This window comes from Sturnira hondurensis, unplaced genomic scaffold (assembly GCF_014824575.4).
Source record: "Sturnira hondurensis isolate 20B ecotype Veracruz unplaced genomic scaffold, ASM1482457v3 Scaffold0004474, whole genome shotgun sequence".
Classification (NCBI taxonomy): Eukaryota; Metazoa; Chordata; class Mammalia; order Chiroptera; family Phyllostomidae; genus Sturnira; species Sturnira hondurensis.
The window spans coordinates 2162441-2186175 of NW_028077105.1; the positions used below are offsets into that span (position 1 = coordinate 2162441).

General features: G+C 42.8%; 1 protein-coding gene across 3 annotated transcripts in view; it reads right to left on the reverse strand.

Moving 5' to 3' along the window:
- Positions 1–23218, reverse strand: part of ARFGEF3 (ARFGEF family member 3) — a 174567-nt gene extending 151349 nt beyond the window's left edge. For all 3 annotated transcript variants that reach the window (XM_037045661.1, XM_037045659.1, XM_037045658.1), the window contains exons 1-2: positions 22582–23218; positions 16530–16581 (exon numbers count right to left, since the gene is read on the reverse strand). In XM_037045661.1, the coding sequence (XP_036901556.1) occupies positions 16530–16581; positions 22582–22666 (137 nt within the window). In that variant the 5' untranslated portion in view covers positions 22667–23218. The remainder of the gene's footprint in view (positions 1–16529; positions 16582–22581) is intronic.
- Between the last annotated feature and the right edge of the window lie 517 nt (positions 23219–23735).

Here is a 23735-nt window from a genome sequence, read left to right on the forward strand (position 1 = left end):
CATGGCTTACATACAATAACATGACCCAGTGCCACAGGCTGTGAGAGGGAGAACAGAGTTGCTCCACAGGTCGCTTCTTGCACATACCCTGACTGGAGAGCGAACCTACTGCCTTAGAATATCTGGACAACACTCTGACCAAGAGAGCTACTGGGCCAGACAAATATTTTTAAATTTCTATTTTAATGTCCAATATGGTAACTATAATCTAAAATTTTTTAAAAGCTCTTTGGGGTCCTCAGTCATTTTTAAAAGTATAAAAGAACTTGAGACCAAAATGTCTGAGAACTGCATTAATGTGGCCAATAAATAGAGAAGACGAGTGATTGAAGGGGTTGAGCAGCAAGTTCCAACGTGGGGGATGGGTTCCCCACCACCACCAAGCAATTCACCAACAGCAGCTCAGTTGTCCTATAATCCACTCAAACACACCCTACCTGGACATAGCATCAGATTCCAGAAAACTGACCCCACCACCGCTTCAGACTAGACGCCCAAGCCCAGGTTATCGGCTGTTTCTGACCTACCAGCTAGATTGTAGGTTCCAATGAACTCCCCCCCCACCCTTAGGGTAATTTGCTATAGCAGCTCACAGAACTCAGAGAAATGTTTTCCTTACTAGATTACCTGGTTATTATAAAACAAGAAAAGCCAGGAACAGCCAGACAGAAGAGACGCACAGTGCAACACAGGCGGGAAGCGGCCCGAAGATTCCATGCCCTCTGCAGACACGCACTGTCCCAGCGGCGCGCACGTTCACCAACCCAGGAACTCTGCGAACTCTGGCCTTTGGGTGTTTAGGGAGGCCCCATTACACAGGTGTGGCTGATTAAATCACTGACCAAGAACTCCCAAGCTTCGGGGTGGGATTGAAAGCCCCAGCTCTCTATTACATGATTGGCTCCACTGACCCAATAGGCTTTCCAGATGTCACTCATTAACACAACACGTCTTCATCTCTCTCTTCCCCTTTGCAAATTCCAACAGTTTAAGGGGCTCTGTGCCAGAACAGAGACAAAGACCAAATATATGTATTCCTTATTACAAACCACAATACCACATTGATATATATGCACACACACAACGAACTCTTATTCCACTATAAAAAGAGGGAGACCCTGCCATTTATGACAACATGGATGAGGCTTAAGGATATTATGCTAAGTGAGGAAGTCAGAGAAAAACAAATACCAGATGATCCAACTTATAGGTGGAATTTTTTAAAAACCGAGCTCATAGAAACAGAGTAGATGGCTGGTTTGTCATAGATGAGAGGCGTGGGAGGGCAGGAGGTGGGTGAAGGAGGTCAAAATGTACAAGCTTCGGTTACAACCTGAATAAGTTCTGGCAATCTAATGTTACAGCATTGTGATTCTAGTTAGTAATGCTGCACCGTGCACCTGAAAGTTGCTAAGAGAGTCAATCTTGAAAATTCTCACTACACGTGAAATGGCAACTGTGAGCTGATGAACATGTTTATTAACCTTATTGTGGTAATCATTTCACAACATATACTTAAACCACCACATTGTACACCTTAAAGTTACAAAATGTTGCACGTCAATTCCATCTCAATAAAGCTGACGGAAGAGGTAAAACAGGCTCTTCTGGACAGGAGGTGGCCTGCAGGCATGCTGAGGCCTGCAGGGGAGACCCGGGTTGCCCCTCTGGCCTCCCGAGAGCTATCTCCTCTGCACTTACTGGTCTATTGAAGGCAGGGAGGCACCTCATCAGTGTTCGTCCCCATTTATAGAAGCTGACCAGCAAAATGAGTAGCTCAGGGTCCCAATGGCCATACAGGGAGAACCAGGACTTAGTGTATTTCTGTTATGTTTACTTCCCCCCAGCAAGGGGCAGGCTCTTGGAGGGAGAGTTTGTGTCTCATTCCCCACTGTGTTCCCAGCATGTGGAATGTGCTTGCTTGGCTTCTACTCCAAACCCAGGACACCTGTCCCCACCTGCCACTGCCTTCCCCATGACAGCTCAGACCCCACTCCAGAGGTATATCTGCAATAGAGATGTCAGCATACAAGACTAAACATTTAAGATGTCGACATTTAAGGCAATCATCACGAGTAAATATTTATAAAGGCATCCACCATACTGCATGCCTGGCACACACCTTAAACTAACAGTCGTGTTCTTTCATAATCAAATATCCTAGTGAGTTTAAATTACATCTATATTTTTACTATCTCTGAAACACATGAGTGCTTCCTTCCTCCATTTCAGCAAAAGTCATGTTACTGATTTTGTTTTCCACATCCAGGTTTATTTCAGTGTTGGACTTAAAATTCTGTGGGGTTATTCAACAGCCTTCCCACAGCTCAATCCTTGGAGCCCTCTGTGTCCAGCCCCTCCCTGTCCCCTTTCCCCCACAACCCAGGCACAGTGAACACAGTTTCCTGCTTTCTTCTCCACCAGCAGTCCCTGAAATAAGCATACAAAACCCCTCTTGTCTTTGAGGGGTTTTTCTCCCAGCTGGTAAATACAGAGAAACAAAACAGGGTTTACAAAATAAAATTCTTTATTCCAGGGATGGTGAAATTACAGTTTCAGGGGGGAGAAATAATCTTTGAACTATAACAGTTCTCTCTGGACTTACTTAAATTCAAAATTAGACCAAGTTTGCTCCTATTCAGAATATAATCTATTCTAAATGCATTGCTTTGGTTTACGCCTAAAAATAAGCCCTACACGAAATCTTCTCTTGGCAATTCTCCAGGTTTGCTCACCTTAACCCTCCCTAAAGAAACCATCTTAACTGCTACTTGGTCTTTTCCCTCGCTCAGAAGCTTGGAGAGGATGGAGTGAGTTAGTTATTTAATTACACAATTGTTCTGGCTTCCCCACTGGGTATTCACACCAATTTTAGACTCATGTCTCTTTTATCTTAAGGTCTTCTTATTCCTTACAGACAGGAAAAGTCAATTTAGGCCATCTCTTGGCAAAGTCATGCACATACACTAATCTTGACAGCTCTACTAATTCATGCCTCTCCCCTAAATCTCAATGTAGCACGCATACCTCCATTTTACAAGCTCCAGCTCCTTAACAATTGCATTTAAAGTTATTCCAATACAAAGTGATCCTATCCATATTCCTATATTAGTAAGTTGCATTCATGAATGAGCAGTGGCTAAATATAGCAGATTTCTTAATAATTCTTTTTAATAATGGTGCTTCATCAAATAATTTACTGCATGAGATTTAGCTCTGTATACCTCAAGTTTTCACATAGGTTGCAAATAGGAAAAAATAAACTTCTGTGTTAACTTCATATTGGGAAAGGTAATACTCTGTAATGGGTTAAGAAGGTGAACTTTGGGGTCCTTCTTATTGGGGTCCAACAGTTTTGCTTCTACCTGGGATTGGTTTGAGGGGTCTCTCCAAGCCCCAGTACTTCCCTAGCCTCACCGAAGTACTGTTGGACTGAGACCAGCATGCATAGCACCTAAGGGAGCCCCTGGCACATAGTACAGGTTTAAAAGGGGGTACATTATATTCTGCCCAAATTTAGTTGGGAAAATGTGAATGATCAGGCTATTAGGCATGCCAAGAAGCAGCATACTAACAGAGTACTTCTGGACTACAGAATGAGTAAGGGGAGATCTCTCGTGTTAAATTTTTTTACCTTAATTTGAAAAAGATACACCAGGTACTGTATAGTTACACAATGCTGCCGATTTATAAACAGTTCAAGTACACATAAATAGGCAGTGAAATAAAAATACAATAAAATATAGAATATTTAATAAACAAAAGTATCCAAAGCAACTAAGTATGACGCCTGTCTACACTATGCCAAAGTCCAGAGAGTGAAAAAGATAGATACCAGCACCTCAGTAAGCCACGTGCATCCCTGCATCGATGATCTTAGGTCCCTATCCCTCTCAGAATCCATTTGTGTAGCTCCTCAATATAAGCAGTATCTCAAGGAACAATAAATCCAGGAGCTGGTTCTTTGAAAATATAAACAAAATTGACAAGTCTTTAAACAGACTCATAAAAAAACAGAGGATCCAAATAAACAAAATCAGAGATGGAAGAGGAGAAATTACAACTGATACCACAGAAATACACAGGATTGTAAGAAATTACTATGAATAACTATATGCCAAGAAATTTGAAAACCTGGTTGAAATGGACAAATTTCTGGAAAAATATAATCTCCCAAAACTGAATCAAGAAGAAGCAAGAGGCTGAACAGACCAATAACAGCTGACAAAATCGAAGCCATAATAAAAAAAACTCCCAGTGCACAAAAGCCCTGGACCAATTAGTTTCACAGGAGAATTCTATAAAAGCATTTATGGAAGAGATAATTCCTATCCTTCTCAAATTATTCTGAAAAATTCACGAACAGGGAAGACTCCTAAACTCTTTTTATGAAGCCAGTTTCATCCTAATCCCCAAACCAAATTAAGACACAACAAAGAAAGAAAACTAAAGACTATATCACTAATGAACACCGATGCTCAATAAAATATTGGAAAACCACATCCAGCAATACAACAAAAAGATCATACAACATGATCAAGTGGGATTCATCCCAGGGATGCAAGGATGATACAATACTTGCAAATCAATAGATGTAATACATCACATAAACAAAAGACAAAAATCACATGATCATATCAATAGATGTGGAAAAAGAATTTGATAAGGTACAGCACTCATTCATGATAAAAACACTCAAGAAAGTGGGAGTAGAGGGAGCATACCTCAACATAAAAAGGCCATATACGAGAAACCTACAGTCAACATCATACTTAATGGGCAAAAACTGAAAGCTTTCCCACTAAGATCAGGAACAAGACGAGGATGTCTGCTCTCACCACTTTTACTCAACACAGTATTGGAAATCCTAGCCACAGTAATCAGACAAGAAAAAGAAATGAAAGGCATCCAAGTTGGAGAGGAGGAAGTAAAACTGTCACTGTCTGAGGATGACATGATAGTATACATAAAAAATCTTACAGACTCCACCATAAAACTACTTGACCTAATAAGTGAANATCTCTCGTGTTAAATTTGTTTACCTTAATTTGAAAAAGATACACCAGGTACTGTATAGTTACACAATGCTGCCAATTTATAAACAGTTCAAGTACACATAAATAGGCAGTGAAATAAAAATACAATAAAATAACCTGGCTGGTGTAGCTCAGTGGATTGAGCGCGGGCCTGCGAACCAGACAATTGCGGTTCGATTCCCAGTCAGGGCACATGCTTGGGTTGCAGGCCAGTTTCTGGCAGGAGTCAGTTCCCTGCAGGGGATGCACCAGAAGCAACCATACATTGATGTTTCCTTCCTCTCACCTTCCCTTCTCCTCTAAAGATAAATAAATAAAATATTTTAAAAAATACAATAAAATATAGAATATTTAATAAACGAAAGTATCCAAAGCAACTAAGTATGATGCCTGTCTGCACTATGCCGAAGTCCAGAGAGTGAAAAAGATAGATACCAGCACCTCAGTAAGCCACGTGCATCCCTGCATCCATGATCTTAGGTCCCTATCCCTCTCGGAATCCATTTGTGTAGCTCCTCAATATAAGCAGTATCTCAAGGAACAATAAATCCAGGAGCTGGTTCTTTGAAAATATAAACAAAATTGACAAGTCTTTAACCAGACTCATAAAAAAACAGAGGATCCAAATAAACAAAATCAGAAATGGAAGAGGAGAAATTACAACTGATACCACAGAAATACACAGGATTGTAAGAAATTACTATGAACAACTATAGGCCAAGAAATTTGAAAACCTGGTTGAAATGGACAAATTTCTGGAAAAATATAATCTCCCAAAACTGAATCAAGAAGAAGCAAGAGGCTGAACAGACCAATAACAGCTGACAAAATCGAAGCCATAATAAAAAAAACTCCCAGTGCACAAAAGCCCTGGACCAATTAGTTTCACAGGAGAATTCTATAAAAGCATTTATGGAAGAGATAATTCCTATCCTTCTCAAATTATTCTGAAAAATTCACGAACAGGGAAGACTCCTAAACTCTTTTTATGAAGCCAGTTTCATCCTAATCCCCAAACCAAATTAAGACACAACAAAGAAAGAAAACTAAAGACTATATCACTAATCAACACCGATGCTCAATAAAATATTGGAAAACCACATCTAGCAATACAACAAAAAGATCATACAACATGATCAAGTAGGATTCATCCCAGCGATGCAAGGATGATACAATACTTGCAAATCAATAAATGTAATACATCACATAAACAAAAGACAAAAATCACATTATCATATCAATAGATGTGGAAAAAGAATTTGATAAGGCACAGCACTCATTCATGATAAAAACACTCAAGAAAGTGGGAGTAGAGGGAGCATACCTCAACATAAAAAGGCCATATACGAGAAACCTACAGTCAACATCATATTTAATGGGCAAAAACTGAAAGCTTTCCCACTAAGATCAGGAACAAGACAAGGATGTCTGCTCTCACCACTTTTACTCAACACAGTATTGGAAATCCTAGCCACAGTAATCAGACAAGAAAAAGAAATGAAAGGCATCCAAGTTGGAGAGGAGGAAGTAAAACTGTCACTGTCTGAGGATGACATGATAGTATACATAAAAAATCTTACAGACTCCACCATAAAACTACTTGACCTAATAAGTGAATTTAGCAAAAGAGCAGTATACAAAGTCAATATTCAAACATCAAAGGCATTTCTGTACACCAACAATGAAATATTAGAAACAGAAATTAGAAAAAAATTATCCCATTTTCTATAGCAACAAGAAAAATAAAGTACCTAGGAATAAACCTAACCAAGGAGGTAAAATATCTGTACTGCAGACAACCACACAACACTGAAGAAGGAAATTAAGGAAGACACAAATAAATGGAAGCATATACTGCACAGGTGGCAAACACAAGGGGACACAAGTTCCATGGGCCAAACTCGGCCCTCCATCTTGTTTTATCCAGCCCAGCACCCTGTTTCTACCCAGTAGCACTGCTGAGTTCCTTGCCCCTAGTTCAGGAGTAGTTACATTTATACAGTCCTAACATTACATTCAGCCCTTTGAAGGCAACCACGAGGCTGCTGTGGCCCCCAGTGAAAATGGGTTTGACACTCCTGATATACTTTGTTCATGGACTAGAAATATTAACCTCATCAAAATGTCCATACTACCCAAAGCAATTTATAGATTCAACACAATCCCTATTAAAACACCAGTGACATATTTCACAGATATAGAATAAACATTTCAAAAATGTATATGGAAACATAAACGATCCTGAAGAGCCTCAGCAATTAGGAGAAAGAAGAACAAAGTAGAAGGGATAACAATACCTGGTATCAAACTACATTACAAGGCTGCCGTAATCAAAACAGTCTGGTGTTGGCATAAGAACAGACACATAGATCAATGGAACAGAATAGAGAGCCCAGAAATAAACCCATGTCTCTATGGTCAATTAATATTCAACAAAGGGAGAAAATGCATAAAATAGAGTGAAAAATAGCCTCTTCAACAAATGATGTTAGGAGATTTGGACAGCTACATGCAACAAAATGAAACTCGAACACCAACTTATACCATACATGAAAATAAACTCAAGATGGATAAAAGACTTAAATACAAGTCACGACACCATAGAAGTCCTAGAGGAGAACATAGGCAGGAAAATTTCAGATAGTCCATGAAGTGATATTTTCACTGATCTGTCTCTTAATGTAAGGGATATAAAGGAAAGAATAAACAAATGGGACTACATCAAATTTAAAAAACTTCTACATAGCCAAAGAAAACATTAGCAAAATGAAAAGAGAACCAACTGTATGGGAAAATATATTTGCAAATGATACCTCAGACAGGGACTTGATTCCAAAATATATAAAGAACTCACATGACTCCACACCAGGAAGACAAACAATCTAATGAAAAAATGGGCAAAGGACCTGAACAGACACTTCTCCAAAGAGCACATACAGAGGGCCCGTGGAAAAAGCCTAAGCGCCCATCAGTAAATAAGTGGGAAAAAAAACTGTGGTATATTTACGCAATGGAATACTACACCGCAAAAAGAAAGAAGGAACTCTTACCTTTAGGGACAGCATGGAGAGCATTATGGAGAGTGAAGTAAGCCAGGTGGTGAAAGATAAATACCATATGGTTTCACTTATAAGTGGAATTTAATCCACAAAACAAACAAGTGATCAAAACAGAATCAGAAACACGGAAATAAAGAGCAAACTGAGAGTGACCACAGGAGTCAGGGGGAGGGAGATAACGAGGGAAAGAAGGGGAAGGGTCAAGTCAAGGACCATGTATGAAGGACCCATGGACAAAGACAAGAGGGAATGTAGGATTGAAAGTGGAAGGTGGGGTGGGTAGAGCAGGGGAGAGTAGTGAGGGGAAAATGGGGACAACCATCATTGAACAATAAATAATAATAATAATAAATGATATGTTTGGGGCATAGTTTGAAATAAAAGCGGGAAATTCACACCTATATTGCCTGTGAGGTATAGCTGAATTATGAAAACCATGTGCAGAACAACCTGCACATCCAAGATGCTACCTTCATTCCATTCAAAAGGAACCAAGAGGCCTAAGAAGGGAACTTTGTAACTGGATTGTTATGCTTTTTCAAAGTGGAGTATGTCTCCCTCTAGCACTTCCCTTAGGGCCAAGGGCTGTAAAGTAAAGACATCAACTGCTTGTCACAAAGGAAGAACAGTGAGTGGCCAATGGCTGGCGTTTTGAACACTAGTATCTTGCTCACATTACTCAAGCTCACAAAACATAACTCAAGCCCAGGCTCCCACCTTCTAGCCTGGGTGGGTTATGCACTTCTTTGACTGACTGCATCATTTAAGTTTGCTTTTAGGTCAGGGGCTATTAACAAGAAGAAGCTTTATAATTGAGAACAATTGTAGGCCTTTCTTATCGAAGGAATAGAACATGAAAACCATTAAGACTGGCTTAAAGCCTGGCAGATAACACACAGAAGCAGCTGTTTGTAAGGTAGGAAAGAGTATTGTCCCTTGTATTATGTTACCAGGTGACAGGAATACTCTTTGTCACCACAGCAGTAGAGAAAGGAAGAAGGTAAACTGGATCTTCAGGGCACCCTGATTTCTAACACGGTCTCAGCACCCCTGATGCTGAAGGCTGCTCCGTGCTCTCCTTGCAGACTGGTTTTTGTGGTGAACATGAAAATGACAATTCTGCTCACCTGTTTAGGCTAAGCATGATCTCCAGAAGCTAGAACAGTTCAGGTGACTCTAGACAAACCCTTTGTCACTTAAATGGTCCCCTGGATCCCCAGCAAGGTTGCTGGGATAAAAAAAGAAATTCCCTTAACACTGAAAATGAGCCATGCTTAGACGAATCAAAGTGTCTGAAACCTGCTAGTCTTCCTTTCTTTCTTTCTCTTTTCTGGTGTAGAACCAGGAGAAGAGCAACAGAGTGAACGTTACATTTGTGTGCCTCTGCAAAGAAAAAGTCAGCTGTGGAAGAGAAGAAAGGCAGAAACCAGCAAGAGAGAAGTCATCAAGATGAGTTTACATCTGGGAGAAACACAGGCCTTTGCAGTTCACCTGGAATCACGCAGAACCCTCCCTAGGAGCATGTACCAGTCTTTGTGCTCATATTCTCCATTCAGTTAGCACAAGCTGAAGACATTCTCCCTGGACATTTCTGTGCTTCCTCCCCTAGACAGTATGGGACGCCAAGGGGAGCCCAACTCTCCGTGACACAAAAAAGGCAGAAACAATAATGATGAGATCAAAGCTGCCTGCCCCAAACCCCTATTGAGGTATTTGCTGCCTTCATCCAGAGGTATTTAAATGCCTTCATTTAAAATCATCCATTTTAAATCACACATAAACCTTCCCAACTGATGTAAGTATATTTTTTCATTTAAAAACCAAACAAAAAAATGGACATCCTGTAGAAGTTCCTCCAAAGTTCAAAGCACAGAACGAAAGCATTGAAACATGTAAACAGCAGCAGAAAGGCAATGAAATTAAAACCATACCAAATAAAATGGGAAGCGCCCATAGATGGTTCTCTCCGAGAATAAATGCTGATGAACGTGCTCCAGCCCTGCAGGAAAGATCAGTAGGTCCCCAAATCAAAAGGAGAAGGAGCGCATCAGCATCTGGGCTGAAAGAAGCCTCTAGACCAGGCGGGTAAAATGAAGCAGAGGGCAGAGCAGAGGCTCAGCCGGGTGGGAACAAGAAGCGGCTGGGGGACACACACGGAGAAAAATGGGAAGGGCTGTTGGAGTCTCTCTGGGAACTGTAACAACTGGTAGACATAAAGTAACCAGGCTGAGGCTGGCTGTGAAGAATCACGCTGAAGGTAAGCAAAATGGCAGCGGAGCCATGGCCAGGGAACAGCCGGGATTGTTCCCAAAGGGTTCTCAGAAATGCCAAAAAGAGATTCCTTGCCAATGGCCACCTTTAACGAGATCGCTCAAGGATTCCCTGGACAGTTTCACCTCATCTAGACCAGTTCTGTTATAAGTAAGGAACCCGCCTAGGAGAAAGGGGAAATCCCAGATTGACGGAGGATGGGGGTGGAGTTTCTTTAATTCTTTAAGACAGAAATACAGTACTCCAAGTCAAAGTCATGTTGAGGAGTGGGGTAGGGCAGGCAGCATGCCGCTTCCAGGTAAGCCAAGGACTCTTCAATGTCCTTTGGCACAGAACATCAGGGTCCCAGCCACTGCCACCAACTCTCCACCCCTGATCTAATACACATTCACCCCTCTGGGTTTTGGTTGAGTATAGAGGAGGGGATTTAAGACCATACTAATTGAGGTCAATAGTGCTGGACTTCTGGGTCTACTTTCTGAGACTTACCCTTTCAATCAATGAGATATTAGAAGTTCTTTGTGAAAGTTGAGATTCCATTCTAGTATGGATCATCCCAGACTAGAATGGAATCTTAATACTATGCTTTCCAAGAACCTAGATGAGGACACAGGTTCCCTGGCATGTGCGATGCAGAATTTGGAGAAGCAGTTTCATCCTACAGACATTTATAAGGCACTGGAATGAGAGGTGCAAAAATGAGTAATTGATGTGCAAGAGCTCCTTGAGGATAAGGCCAAAGAACAGAGCCTGTAATGGCTGCCAACCGGACATGGTTGCTAGGACAGAATTATGTAAAGAGAAGAGTCTAGTGAGGCCACAAAGGAGAGAAGGGTCAGTTCCCTCAACAGCAGCTCAGTCTTCAAGGATAAGGAGGATGAGGAAGTGAGAAAGGTTGCATGCTATGAGACACACCGTAGACGATCTTGATGGAGAGAGCAGCTCAGAAAATGCCCTGCTATTTTGGAGCCTCTCATACAGGGGAGCATTGGCTTGCTAACCCAACACCTCCAGACCTGTTGCTTTGGTCTAAGCTTTAGCATGCAGAAGGAAGAGGACTCTTAACAAGTATGCTCTTGAGTGCAGGAACACGGCAATGGCCTGCTCTTTCACAGGCTTTATTCAACCCCAAGAACATCTAAAGTTAAAGACAAAGATAACAAAGGAGCAAAGGCTTTGAGCATACATTGAAGGTATAAACTCCTCCTGGAGGAAGATAAAGACTCTTGAAACTCAGTCCCAAAATCTAAAGCAAGGCTAAGGGCACGAAGGTGGAAAGATTTTCACATAACTATCTACTAACAAATTCCACAGGACTGGTTCGCTGGGCCCTTCCTCCAGCCTTGCCACTTAACCTTACGGGCACTCTGCATGAATTTACATACCTGTTGCTCAAACAGCTCACTGTACCAACAAGGAGGGTGGCCACTGACTCAGTGAATAAACCTGGGGCAGAAATCAGCAATGCTTGATCTCTCTTCAATTCCGTCTAAATGTTTTATCATGAGTTTGTCCCTTACAATGTCCTATGCATGACTGAGTCCATTACCAGAGTCACTAAAATCATTCCTGTGACATCTAGACTTTGGTTTGTACAAAAGTCCTCAGAGCAATTGATGTTAAGAGAGGAAAAAAAGAAGATACTACAACCATAGGTCTCTCAGCTTTCAATTTTCTTCTGATTCGAGCTATCACTCCTAATGAACACAACTGATCAAAATAATATCACTAATTATTTATCAGAATGTTAACTTAACATGAAAAGTAGTTAATGGCAAAAGAAAAAAACAGGGAAAACAGCACAGCCAATGAATCTGTGATTTGAATTATTTCCTATAGCCCTTTCCAAAACCTCCAACGATAGTAACAAAAAATCTGTAAATAATCACATCTAGAGGATTATGTACCAGAAACGGAAATAATCTAAATATAAAATCAGGAGACTACAAGAAATAGTTTATGAATCTGGTTTATTTCTCATATACTAAATATAACTGAAGAAAATTTTAAATAATTAACATATCCAAATTCTTTCTCTATATTTGTCTGCTGGACAAATATTTACAGTGACTAGGTTTTTTTGAGTAGATCTCAAACAAAAAGCTGGCATATTAAACATAACATTGTCCAATAAATTTAATTTAAAAAAACATAATGACTGGACAGAGTAAGTCCTCTCTGGGTTTAAAAGTACCAGGAAGACCTGTCTGGGTAGCTCAGTTGGTTGGAGTGTCATCCCAATACTCCAAGGTTGCAGGTTCAATCCCTGGTCAGGGCACATATAATCTCTCTCTCTGTGTGTCTTCCTCCCCCTTACTCTTTTATTCTAATCCAATTTAAAAAAAAATTTAAGTACTGGGAAGATGAATCAAAGGTAAATGGTGGATTTACAAAAGGGAGAAAAGCCCATTACAGTATATTTCCTCATTATATCACTTCCCTGATAATAAAGTAAAATAGTAAATTAGACCATTATTGATGCAATAACTTTTTTATTCTAAATATGACTTATTCCCATACCCTAAATGAGGTTTTAAAAGGCTCCCAACTATTTCAAGTCATGGTCAAACTGAAACTTCCATATATGGGTAAAATTCTACAATAGGTTTACACCTGCAACCTTATAACAGTGTCTTCCAGCTGCATGTGTCTTCATTCTCCTCCCTCAGAATACAAAGTGTCTGAGCGCAAGGCTCCCATCTGCCATCTCATTCATACGGTTCCATTCTCTGTATAAAGATGCTTGGTGGGCCTCACTGCACAGCCGGAATACCTCTGTAGACAAGGATGACACTGCCAGCTCTTTGTTGTAGAATAAAAACTCTGAATTATATCTCTACTAATGGTGAAGGTAAGTAAAGACACCTCTATATAGTCATGCACAGTTCTTCATCTGCATCCTTCCCCCCAATTTTGTGACTCTCCCCTATGGGTTGTATTATAAGATTGCTAGCTGGTGCCCTAGCCAGGTGGCTCAGCTGGTTGGAGCATCCGCCCGTACACCGTACACCAGAAGGTTTCGGGCTTGATTCTGGTCAGGGCACATACCAAGGTTGAGGGTTTGATCTCTACTCGGGGTGCCTACCAGAGGCAACCAATGATGCTTCTCTCTCTCTCTCAAAAAATCAATAATAAAATTCCTTGGGTGAGATTTAAAAAAAAAAAGATAGCTAGCTGGCTCCTGAATACACTCAAAACCATGGATAAAAATAAAGATAAATGTCTAAACAGGGGACCGAACACATGTCCTTAGGCCCATTAACACTGTATTTTATCCATCTCATCTGGCCACATGCACCAAGAATTCAAGAAGGCCAGTTGTCTCCCGAGGACCCTTCCCAACCGGGACCAGGAGCCCTGCTGTGGGTTCCACCAGCCCCTGGTCTGGAAAACATGCTAGAGCAACGTCTTCAAACGTTTTTGCTTTTGTAGCCTCCAAGAAAATTTTAGAATTCTGGTTTTCACACATTTTAAATTAACATTTAAATTTTTAATTATAATTTTAATTAATTGCAAAGGCTATAATTCTGGCATATTGAAATTATTAAAAATGTTAATTAAAACATTTCACTCATTTAAGTACGTGTAATGAAATCTAAATACCACACCCATTTTAAAACCACCTTCATCCATAAAAAACCACACAAACAACCTCTCCTTTCCCAGTAAAGAAGGCTGCATTGTTCTCTTTTTCCTTGAACTCGTATTTTCATTCCACTTCCCCAAAGAATTTTCTCTTGATATTATGTTTTAATGCTTGATAGGCTTCCATTAATCTTCCCATTATATTTCTCTATAACAAAAATGGGTATAAAGTGATTTTTTAAAAATTTCCAGTGGCCGTGAGTCTAAGTGTTCACTTTTCTTCTGGTTGGAGCTATCATTACTAATGCACACAACAGGTCCAAACAGCATTAATAATGACTTACAAGAATGTTAATGTAGTTAATACAGAAAATACAATTTAATTGCCAATGCATTTCTAAAGAAATGGATAGAGCTAGCTCTCCTCGATTAGTTCATATACCTATGGGTGAGTATTCCTTATTGCTATAAGGTAGGGTTTATCATCAATTCCATACCTTTTTTTTCCGCCTTCATACAAATAAGCAGTAAGATACCTTGTTTATATAAATAAGAACTAAATGGAAACTTATCAAAAAATTTTATGTATCATCTTACAACCAGATTAAGTCCTCCTTCAATTTTGTTGAGAGATGGGAAGTAAAATCTAACCTACAAAGAGATGTGTGCCTGGGTCATCATATCCACCCCTTTACAAACAGAGATACCAATATTTTCACAGGCCTTTGTCGGTGGGAAGAGAGTCTTGCACCACAGGACAACACACTGTGGGTTCAGGAAGCGATGGGTGACAGCTGTGCCTCTCCTTTGTCAAGCAGGGAAAGGTGACTGTAAGCAGTGAGATGGAAAAGAAGACGTGGCCAAATCCATTTGGTACCTACAGAAGTTGGGGACCCGGAATTGCCCCCCCAAACTATGTGTCTATGTGTCCGCCTTCCACACTTTGTGTCTCTTGGAGAATCTTCACAGACTCCAGAGTACAGGGGCCACTGCCCCACCCCAGGTGTCACTGCCCTTCTCCAGGCAAGGATGCCACTGCCACACGGGCGGTCTATTTGGAAGCCTGGTGCACGGAAAAGTGCACTTAGTCTGACTAACACATGAATTCCCTCAATACATCAGCCTGAAGCAGAGCTCAGATCTACACAAGAAGTAGTACATTTTTTAAAAGGACAGAAACTTAATTCTTGTTCGATCTACTTAAAAATAGACAAAATGCCTAATAAATTACCATGTCCTGACAATATAGAAATTAGACCCAACAAAAGACTGCAAATTGAATATTTTTAATAATCTCAAAGAAAATCTGGGAATAATCCAAATGTCTAATAATAAGAAAACTACTACATAAATTATGTTACAGCAGCCATATAATGGAAGAATACGCAATATTTTAATTTGAAGTACAGATATAAACATTAGAAAATATTCTCCATATGATGTTGACTAAAAAAACACACACAGTGGAAACAAAGTTGTAAACAAAATTTTATGTTAATGTATAAAGATATGTGTGTATGTGTGTGTGAAAAAAAAGCCTGTTAAAAAATGTATTAAACTATTTTCAGTGGTTATCCTTAGGTGGTGTAAATATGGACTGTTTTCCCTGGCTGGTGTAGCTCAGTGGATTGAGCACGAGCCTGTGAAGCAAAGGGTCGCCGGTTCGATTCCCAGTCAGGGCACATGCCTGGCTTGCAGGCCAGGTCCCCAGTAGGGGACACATGAGAGGCAACCAGACACTGATGTTTCTCTCCCACTCTTTCTCCTTTCCTTCCCCTCTCTCTAAAAGTAAATAAATAATATATTATTTTTAAAATATGGACTGTTTTCTTATTTGTTTTTTAAAGTATATTTTACTGACTATGCTATTACAGTTGTCCCATTTTTTTCTTCCTCTTTATCCCCCTCTGTCCTGCACTCCCCCTCCCTCCAGCATTCCTTCCCCACCTTAGTTCATGTCCATGGGTTGTACATATAAGTTCTTTGACTTCTACATTTCCCATACCATTCTTAACCTCGTCTGGTCTATCTATTTCTTACCTACCACTTATGCTTCTTATTCCATGTACCTTTTTTGTTCTTTCCAAATTTTCCACAGAAGTCATGTATTTCTCGGGGTGAGGAGAAATTTTTAAAAATTAGGGCAGTGAGGAAGGAAGGGAAATAGGTTCACTGTCTCAGGGCTGCTGCATGTGGCTGCAGAGTTTGTCAGGCGGTGTCCAGCCACAGAGCTAGCCAGTGAGAGAGTGAATCCATCCCACCCGTTGTAGAGCTGCATTTCCCCCCATAGGGGGCACCATATCCTAATCCACATCCTCACTTAGGTTACAGTCATTTCTCTCCCTGACCATTACCCTTTCATCCCTGACTTCCACTGCAGGTTCCTTTGGCTCTCAGACTTCTCTTCCTCCACAGACAGGTGGAAATGAATGCAGCCAGGTTCCTGTCATGCCAGCCTCACAAAATATCTGTTCATGTATGTGAAAAACCCATTGATCAGCAAGTAGCACACTATGAACCAGCGAGGTTATCTGGGCTTTCAGTTAAAGATGGTGAGCAATTTCTCCGATCTCCTTACCTCAGCAAGTGGGGAGGGATCTTGACAATGGTATCCACACCACCCAGGGTTTCTGCAAAAGGAAAATGACAAAGTTAAAAACAAATATGCACAAAGTTGGAAACTCCATTGTACATAATTTTGCTGTTAGTTTCTTTCTCCCCCAGAAATTTCTATAATTATAAAGTAGTCAATTCTCAATTCTTTGGCTGTAAATCATTCATACTTAAAAATACTTCTCCCCAGATAGTCCCAGAGACTTCTCTGGGGAAGGTTAAAAATTAGGACACATTTCCCTAAAGAGACACAGAATGAATAGTTAAATTCCTAACCTAAACCAGAATTTCAAATTGATCTAGCTACAACTGACTAAAGTACTACATCCTTGCAATAAAAATAGAGAAAGAAAAGTTGTTTCCTTGAAACTACGGTTTCAATACCCTTAAATATTTCACATGTGAGGGATTTCAACTCCACAAAGCATTTTCCATAACATTTCATTATTCTTGCACACATTTATGACATGGTGGATGAAACTTTTTAACCACACCATCATTAGATTATGGCGGGCTCATCCCAAATCTCATGAACTCGATTTGGATGTTCAATACCTTGCTGTTGTTGTGGGTTACTCACACTACTGCGGCCTCCAATTGTGGAGATAATAACAAAAAGGTCACTATTCTCTTCCAAGAAAAAAACAAAAAAACTCTTCTATTTCAATAGTTCCAGTCTGTCTCCGTTTTTCAGCTCAAACAGCGCTGACTCCTCTCTCTCCACTGCTGAGAGGTAACACTTCCTGTCAGTGTGAACCATCTTCCCTGGGGGAGGAGCTTTGTTCCTCCCAACCCTGCTCAGAGAGCAACGGACCCCGAAATGTGCCCTGGGGCTTGGGAGCAAGCACAGCCAAACCACAATGCTAGGACCAGGGACTGTTTTGCCAAGGGGACAAAAACAAAAACAACAAAAAAAACCATTGGTGTAAGCAAAACAATCCCCAAAAGAGAAAGATGGAACGGGTCAGATCAGCGCTGTGGCCACAGGCCAAGGGAGGTGGTGAGCAGACTGTGGTTAGTCTTTAAGATGAGACAGGATAACAAAAAAATGAGGCCCTGACTAAGCCTTGGGGGGCTGGGGACAGCTCAAGGCCACCTGGGTGAGCTCGGCCCAGCAGTAAGCACGGCAGGGCCAGGGTCCAGGATAACTTGACGCTACTCCCCACAGGGAGGTTCGGACATGAACAACCAAACTGTCATGATTTTCCTCATCAGAGAAAATGGTTTATACTGTGTTCAGAATACGCAACCGCGCCCAGTGCCCAACTCTACAACCGCTAGAGGAGCTAAAAGAAGAGAGAAAGGGGAGTCACAGAGCAGCCGGAGTGAGCCCATCCCATTCAAGTAGAGATGCTGAGTAGGTAGCTGCACTGGGTCTGGAGGTCAGAGCACCGGTGTGGGCTGGTGCCCAGAAACCTGGGCATCACATTCTCAGAAACCAAACTGATGCTGTGGTTACGGACATGTTCAGCTCCGGTAGGGCTAGTAAGGGAAGAGGGCTCAGGGCTAACTCCTGAGAAACTCAAACACTTCGTCAGGGGAAAGAAGCTGGAGCTGGCAAAGGAGACAGAGCAGCTCAAGATGTTTGGTAATACTGGCTGGGCATGGTCACAGAAGCCAAGGCAAAGCGGGTGCCCGGTATGCTCAGTATGGCCGGAAAGACCTCTAAGATGAGTGTGGGGACGGTCTGCTAGATTGAGGTCTCTGTATTCATCGCTGAGAGTCGGTGGAAGGATGGAAGAGAAAGATCGGAGTGAGTGGGAGAGTGAGTAAAGGGTGCGGATGCATTCATTGTGGACACACTTAGAAATTCGGCTGTAAAGGTAACAGAAACTGTGGGTGGAAGGAAAAGTGGGTGGGAAGACAGAGGAAGGCTGGTGGGTAGAGGGACTATCCTTTTGCTACTTGGTGTTCCAGCATCTTAACTTTTCCCTTGCCTCCATTTCCCCAGTCTCTATATGAGTCCCTGATGTAAGTTTTAAAAATGTCTAAAATGAAGGCACGGTCCCTTTTAGTTCTAATGTTGTGTCATTCTATTTCACCCTACCTTTCCCAGCTCACAAGCTTCCAGAATTTCCAGTTCTTCAAAGAGAGTGCTAGTCTTTCAGGCTCTCCACAAGCTGACCCCTCCTCTATTCTTTTCTATTCCCTAGTCACACCATTTCCTCACTGACAAGAAAAAAAATCTAACAAACCAGATAGCACCAAATAGAGGAGATATATATATATATATTCCTTGCCAGTTATTATGCCACTATTTAAAATACCAATTCTCAGAGAAGTATTAATGACATAAACGTACTAAAGTTAAAATGGTTAAGATACAAATGGCAACCCAGCATATATGATACCATACTCTGCATTAGGGAAACACTCCAAAGTGTGGTGTTCTTGTGGGTTGTGAGATTACAGGTGATTTCAATTTTTTCTTTATACTGTTCAAATATTGTTCAGTATTCTAAAATGAACACCCATAAGTTTTATAAACAGAAAAAGACGAATATCACTTAAACCTCAAGTCATTAACGTGTTGATTTATTCATTGAACATCAACCTCTCATGCTGTAGGTGTGGAAAGCACAAAGAAGCACAAGCAACACGCTGGGACGCTGCTCAAGAAGCTGCGTCCACACCATTGCCATCTGTCATTTCGATGACCAGCATCCACAACCCATCTTCTAAAGCAGCACCCTACTTTTGTTTTGAGGATACCATCCTTCCCTGACCCTGGGACCTCACTGCGCCTTGGAACCCAGGTCTAAGCCAGGTAGCTCATCCCATTCCTCAGTGAGAGGACTGATTCAAGGCCACACACACAGCCCAGCGATGCCAAGAAAGAACAAGTGAAACAAGGACTGAGCAGGAGTGACTGGAGGAGTTCTATTGTCTTCAGATGATCCCATGATGGGCTGAGTGAGAGACGGTCCCTTTCTCTATGATGGCCCAGGTGAAGAGATGACCCCTTTCTCCTGTGACAGTCTAAATGTCAGGATGACCCCTCTCCCTTATAAGGGTCCCAGTGGGTGATGACCCCTTTCCCTCAAGATGGTCTACGTGGGAGGTGATCCCTCTTTCCTGAGATGGTCCAAGTGTGCCGATGCCCCTTTTCCATGAGATGATCCAACAAGCCCAAAGCTTTTCAGGCTCACACAGAGCACGTGAGATACCTCAAAAAGAGCAGAGCAAGGTCCTTGAACCAGTGTCTAATTCCCAAACCAAACTCAACCCACAGCCTTCAAGAGATATTTACTTAATAGAGTGAATAAATTCTGTGCTGCTTATGTCAGTTTGAATGAGGGTTTTTCTTTGTTTGTTTGTTTGTTTCTTGAATCCAATGTATTTATCAATTATCCTGCCCCTGGAAGGGTGGCTGTGCACACAACTGACTGTAATCCAAAGTAGTAAGTGCTTTAGAGAAGTCATGAGGGCAGGCTCTGAACCCAGAGGACCAACTGCTTCAACTGAGGAGTTGGGGAATGAATGCTTGCTAAGTGAGCTGGGTCTTAGGAGACTGTAAGGGAATTCCTGGCGGAAGGCCTAGCATGGGCAAAGACAGAGGAGTGTGCAGAGCAACGTGTGTTCAAGCAAGTACTGCAGCTTTCTGGAGACTGTTGAACCCTTGGTGGGGGAACAATAAAAAAGAAGGCTGGGGCTAGATTCAAAGAGAGTTCTAAAAAAATTATGCTTTAATCTATAAAGAAATTATGGGGCAGAAGAGTTAAAGTATTTTATAGTTAAACAACAAAAAGAAGAAGATGGTCCTGACTATTGTGACTCAGTTGGTTGGGCATCCTCCTGCAGAGCGAAAGGTCGGCAGTTCGATTCCCAGTCCCCCTACATGCCTAGATTGTGGGTCTGTGGGTTCTGGGCTGGGGTGGGGTTGCTACCAGCATGTTTTTCTGTCCCTTGATCCATGTTTTTCTCTCACATCAATGTTTCTCTCCCTATGTTTCTCCCTCACTTCCCCTCTCTCTAAAGAATAAATAAATCAAAATAAAATTTATTTTAAAAAGAGCAGGAACAGTGGAACACGGACTGGAGTAGGACAGATCAGAAAACCACATCCCCATGCCTTTGTTCGTGCTGCATCCTCCCTCTGCTACAGCCTTCTAATAAACCTCCACAGGGAGGATTTTATTTATCCTCACCTATCACCACTCAGGCCAGGGGAGGTCTTAATAAAAAAAATGTATGCTAAATAAATAAGGAAGAAAAAGAAGGAACCCAGGGCTTATCCATTCTTACAGTCAAATCTACTTCCAAAGTCCCACCAGCTCACAGCCTTCATCCCCCTCCCCCCAACCCCCACGACCTCAGTCGCCCCCACTTCTTTGATCTGTTTTCCTGGTTGACTCATTGCAGCCTACACAATGAATGCCCTGCACTGTTATTTAACCCTTTCCTGCCCGCACATCTTATCTTGCTAACCAGAGAAATAAAACCTTTCTATTCTTATAGTCAGGCTGGGCTCCAGGCTCTAGACTCAGACAAGCTACGTGCCTCAGCTCTGGCCTTCCTGGGTAGCTTCGAGGACCTAAACTCAGCAAGACTGCAGTTTAACCTAACAGGACGCTGAGCACCCAAGTTCAAACATAAAAAGCACTACTCTTCTCCCTTTTATCAAAATCTGCTTAAATTATAGCAAAATAATCATGAGTACAAGGAACGGCGTGTTTGGAGTGCACTGGGTCCTGCTTATTATGTTACCCAGCCATCTGTGACCGTTCAATAGATGCATTTAGGAATCTAGCCCTGAATCACTCAGCTGAGTGACAATGGCAACGCAAAACCAGCACTGTGGCTTTAAGAGCCTCGCTGCTCATGGATTTATCTGATCCATTTTTCCTCAATAGTAAACAAATGGTTGGGTTTTGGTTCTGCCTTCAAGATCAACTTCCTAGATAATATTCTAGAAAATAATGTGAAAATGTGCAGATGTAAAAAAAATGACGTTATTATGATTATCTGTTCACACAGCCCCAAACATATGTGAATTCAGACCTAAATATTAACAGAGTCATCTAAAGCACCGTAAGAACTTTGCATTTAGTGGAAACCTGGCACTTCTCTCTCTTTTCAGTGTAATGTGACAAGCACTGATTATTTTTTGGTTGAGAGAGAAGGGATTTCAATTTCATGTTTTAATGGAGTGGCAAATGAGGAAACACATGCAGACTTGGGCAAAGCCAGAGGCCCACAGAGCTGCCACGGTTTCTCCTTGGCCTTTCCTTTTCCAAAGGTTCACTGTCGCCCAGGGTATGTCCCTGATCTCTTTGCACTCCCATCCAGACAACCTCGATTGCCTATATCCTTCCCTCTTTCTCAGAGGTGGAGTTCTGCAGCCTGAGTCTGTCAGGAAACACACATTTGCTGCCTGGAACTTACTTCAATGCCTGCAACAGCTCCATCCCACCTGTCTGAAGGCCACACCACAACAGAATTGCAAAGGTTATCCAACCCCACCCATATGTTACTTTTTCATGTACAATAAACATGAAAGCTCATACTTAACAAACTGGCCTTTATCAGGAAAATCAAATGAAACACCTAGTCCTTCCTGGTTACAGTCGACCATGTGTCAGGATCGGGGTTGTTGGTCCAACTTCCGTCTTCCCCACGGGCGATTCAGAGTTGGACCCCTGGATTCGAACCGGCTTGCGGTCCTGTCTCCCTCAGAGACGGGTGACCAAGGTCCACTGTGCTGGGGATCTGGAGAAGAGACCCACCCGGCGTGGAGGACAGAGGTTCCCCGTTAAGGTTTGGGAGAAGATAAACGAACCATAGGGATGTTTGGACGGATGTCAACACCTGAACCAAGATTCTCGTTACGCACATCAGTTCAAGGAGGCAACTCACGCAATTGCGCGAAATGCATGCATAACCGATGCTCAGCAAGCGCCCAACGCGCAGGGCCGTTTCAGCCTAAGCCCGCGCGGCCCTCCTGCGGCAGCGGCGAGCAGGGACGCGCGACCCGCCAGCAGGTGCCCAGCGCCCCGCGCTCCGCTCGGTGCGCTTACCCAGGGCCCAGGTGCAGCTCTCTTTGATGGCTTTGTACTTGCTCCCGGACGCTTCCTTCTGCAGCTTCCTCAGGATCTCTTCCATCTTGACCTTCGCAGGGCCTGGCAGCTGACAGCGATGAAAGCCCGCGAGGCCGGAGAGGGGGAGCCGCTGCCGCTGCTCCCTGGCTCTGAGCGCCTAGGCGGCCGCTGAGCTCGCCAGCATCCGGCCCCGGTGCGGCGGCTGGTGAATCACGCCCGCTCCACGCCGCGGGCCACGTCAGTCCCGTCGCCCCGCCCCGCCCCCTCGCCCGGGTCAGGTGCGCTCCGCGCGCGGCGGTGGCGTTGGTGGGCTCCGGGCTCGAGGCTGGAATGGCCCTCGCCAGACGGGTCGCCGAGAACGGCCCCTGGGACAGGAAGGCTTCGCGGAAAGGTGGAGGCGGATGTCCCGAGTCGGCCTGCTGCCGGTCGTTGGCGGGGCTCGGCCCTAAGAAGCCTCTGATCACCGAGAGCAGTCAGCTGGGAGGGGCCTCTCCGCTGTCCTGCCCGCTCCACCCCTTGAGCCAGGCCCCACAGGGTTGGGGCGAGGGGAGCGGCTCTGTCCCGGTCGCTGAGGTCCCTGCACCCCCTGCTCTATGCTTTCCCTATTTAATGATCAGCTCCTCTGGGCCACTCTAGGTACCACTCCCAGTGATTAGACTGGCTGTGCTCAACACGTAAGCAACAGTCAGTCTCTCTCTCTCTCTCTCTCTCAGTGTGTGTGTGTGTGTGTGCGTGCGTGTAGAGGTTAATATTCCCATTACACAGACGAAGAAACTTAGCCCGGAACCAACAAGAGCTGGACTCAAAATATCTTGAATCCAAAACCCCTTTATAAAATCCTCTTCCCTTCCTTTCCTTTCCTTTCTTGTGCTCAATTGTTTTCTTGGGTGGGGGGGAGGAAGGGGGCGCACTGGGGTATAAGCAGCAAAGGGCCATTTGATTCCCACTGGGGTGGGAGAGGGTGGACAAGGAAAACGTCCAGTGAAGAACCCTTAGGCTGAACTTGGGAGGCGACCCGGGTGACCAGGGGAGGCCTCAGACCTTGGGAGAGTGCCCCGTGTTTCAGCCACTTCAAGACTTCACTGATGGAGGCCATGGGGTGGAGGAAAGGGAGGGGGGAGCAGAAATCTCAT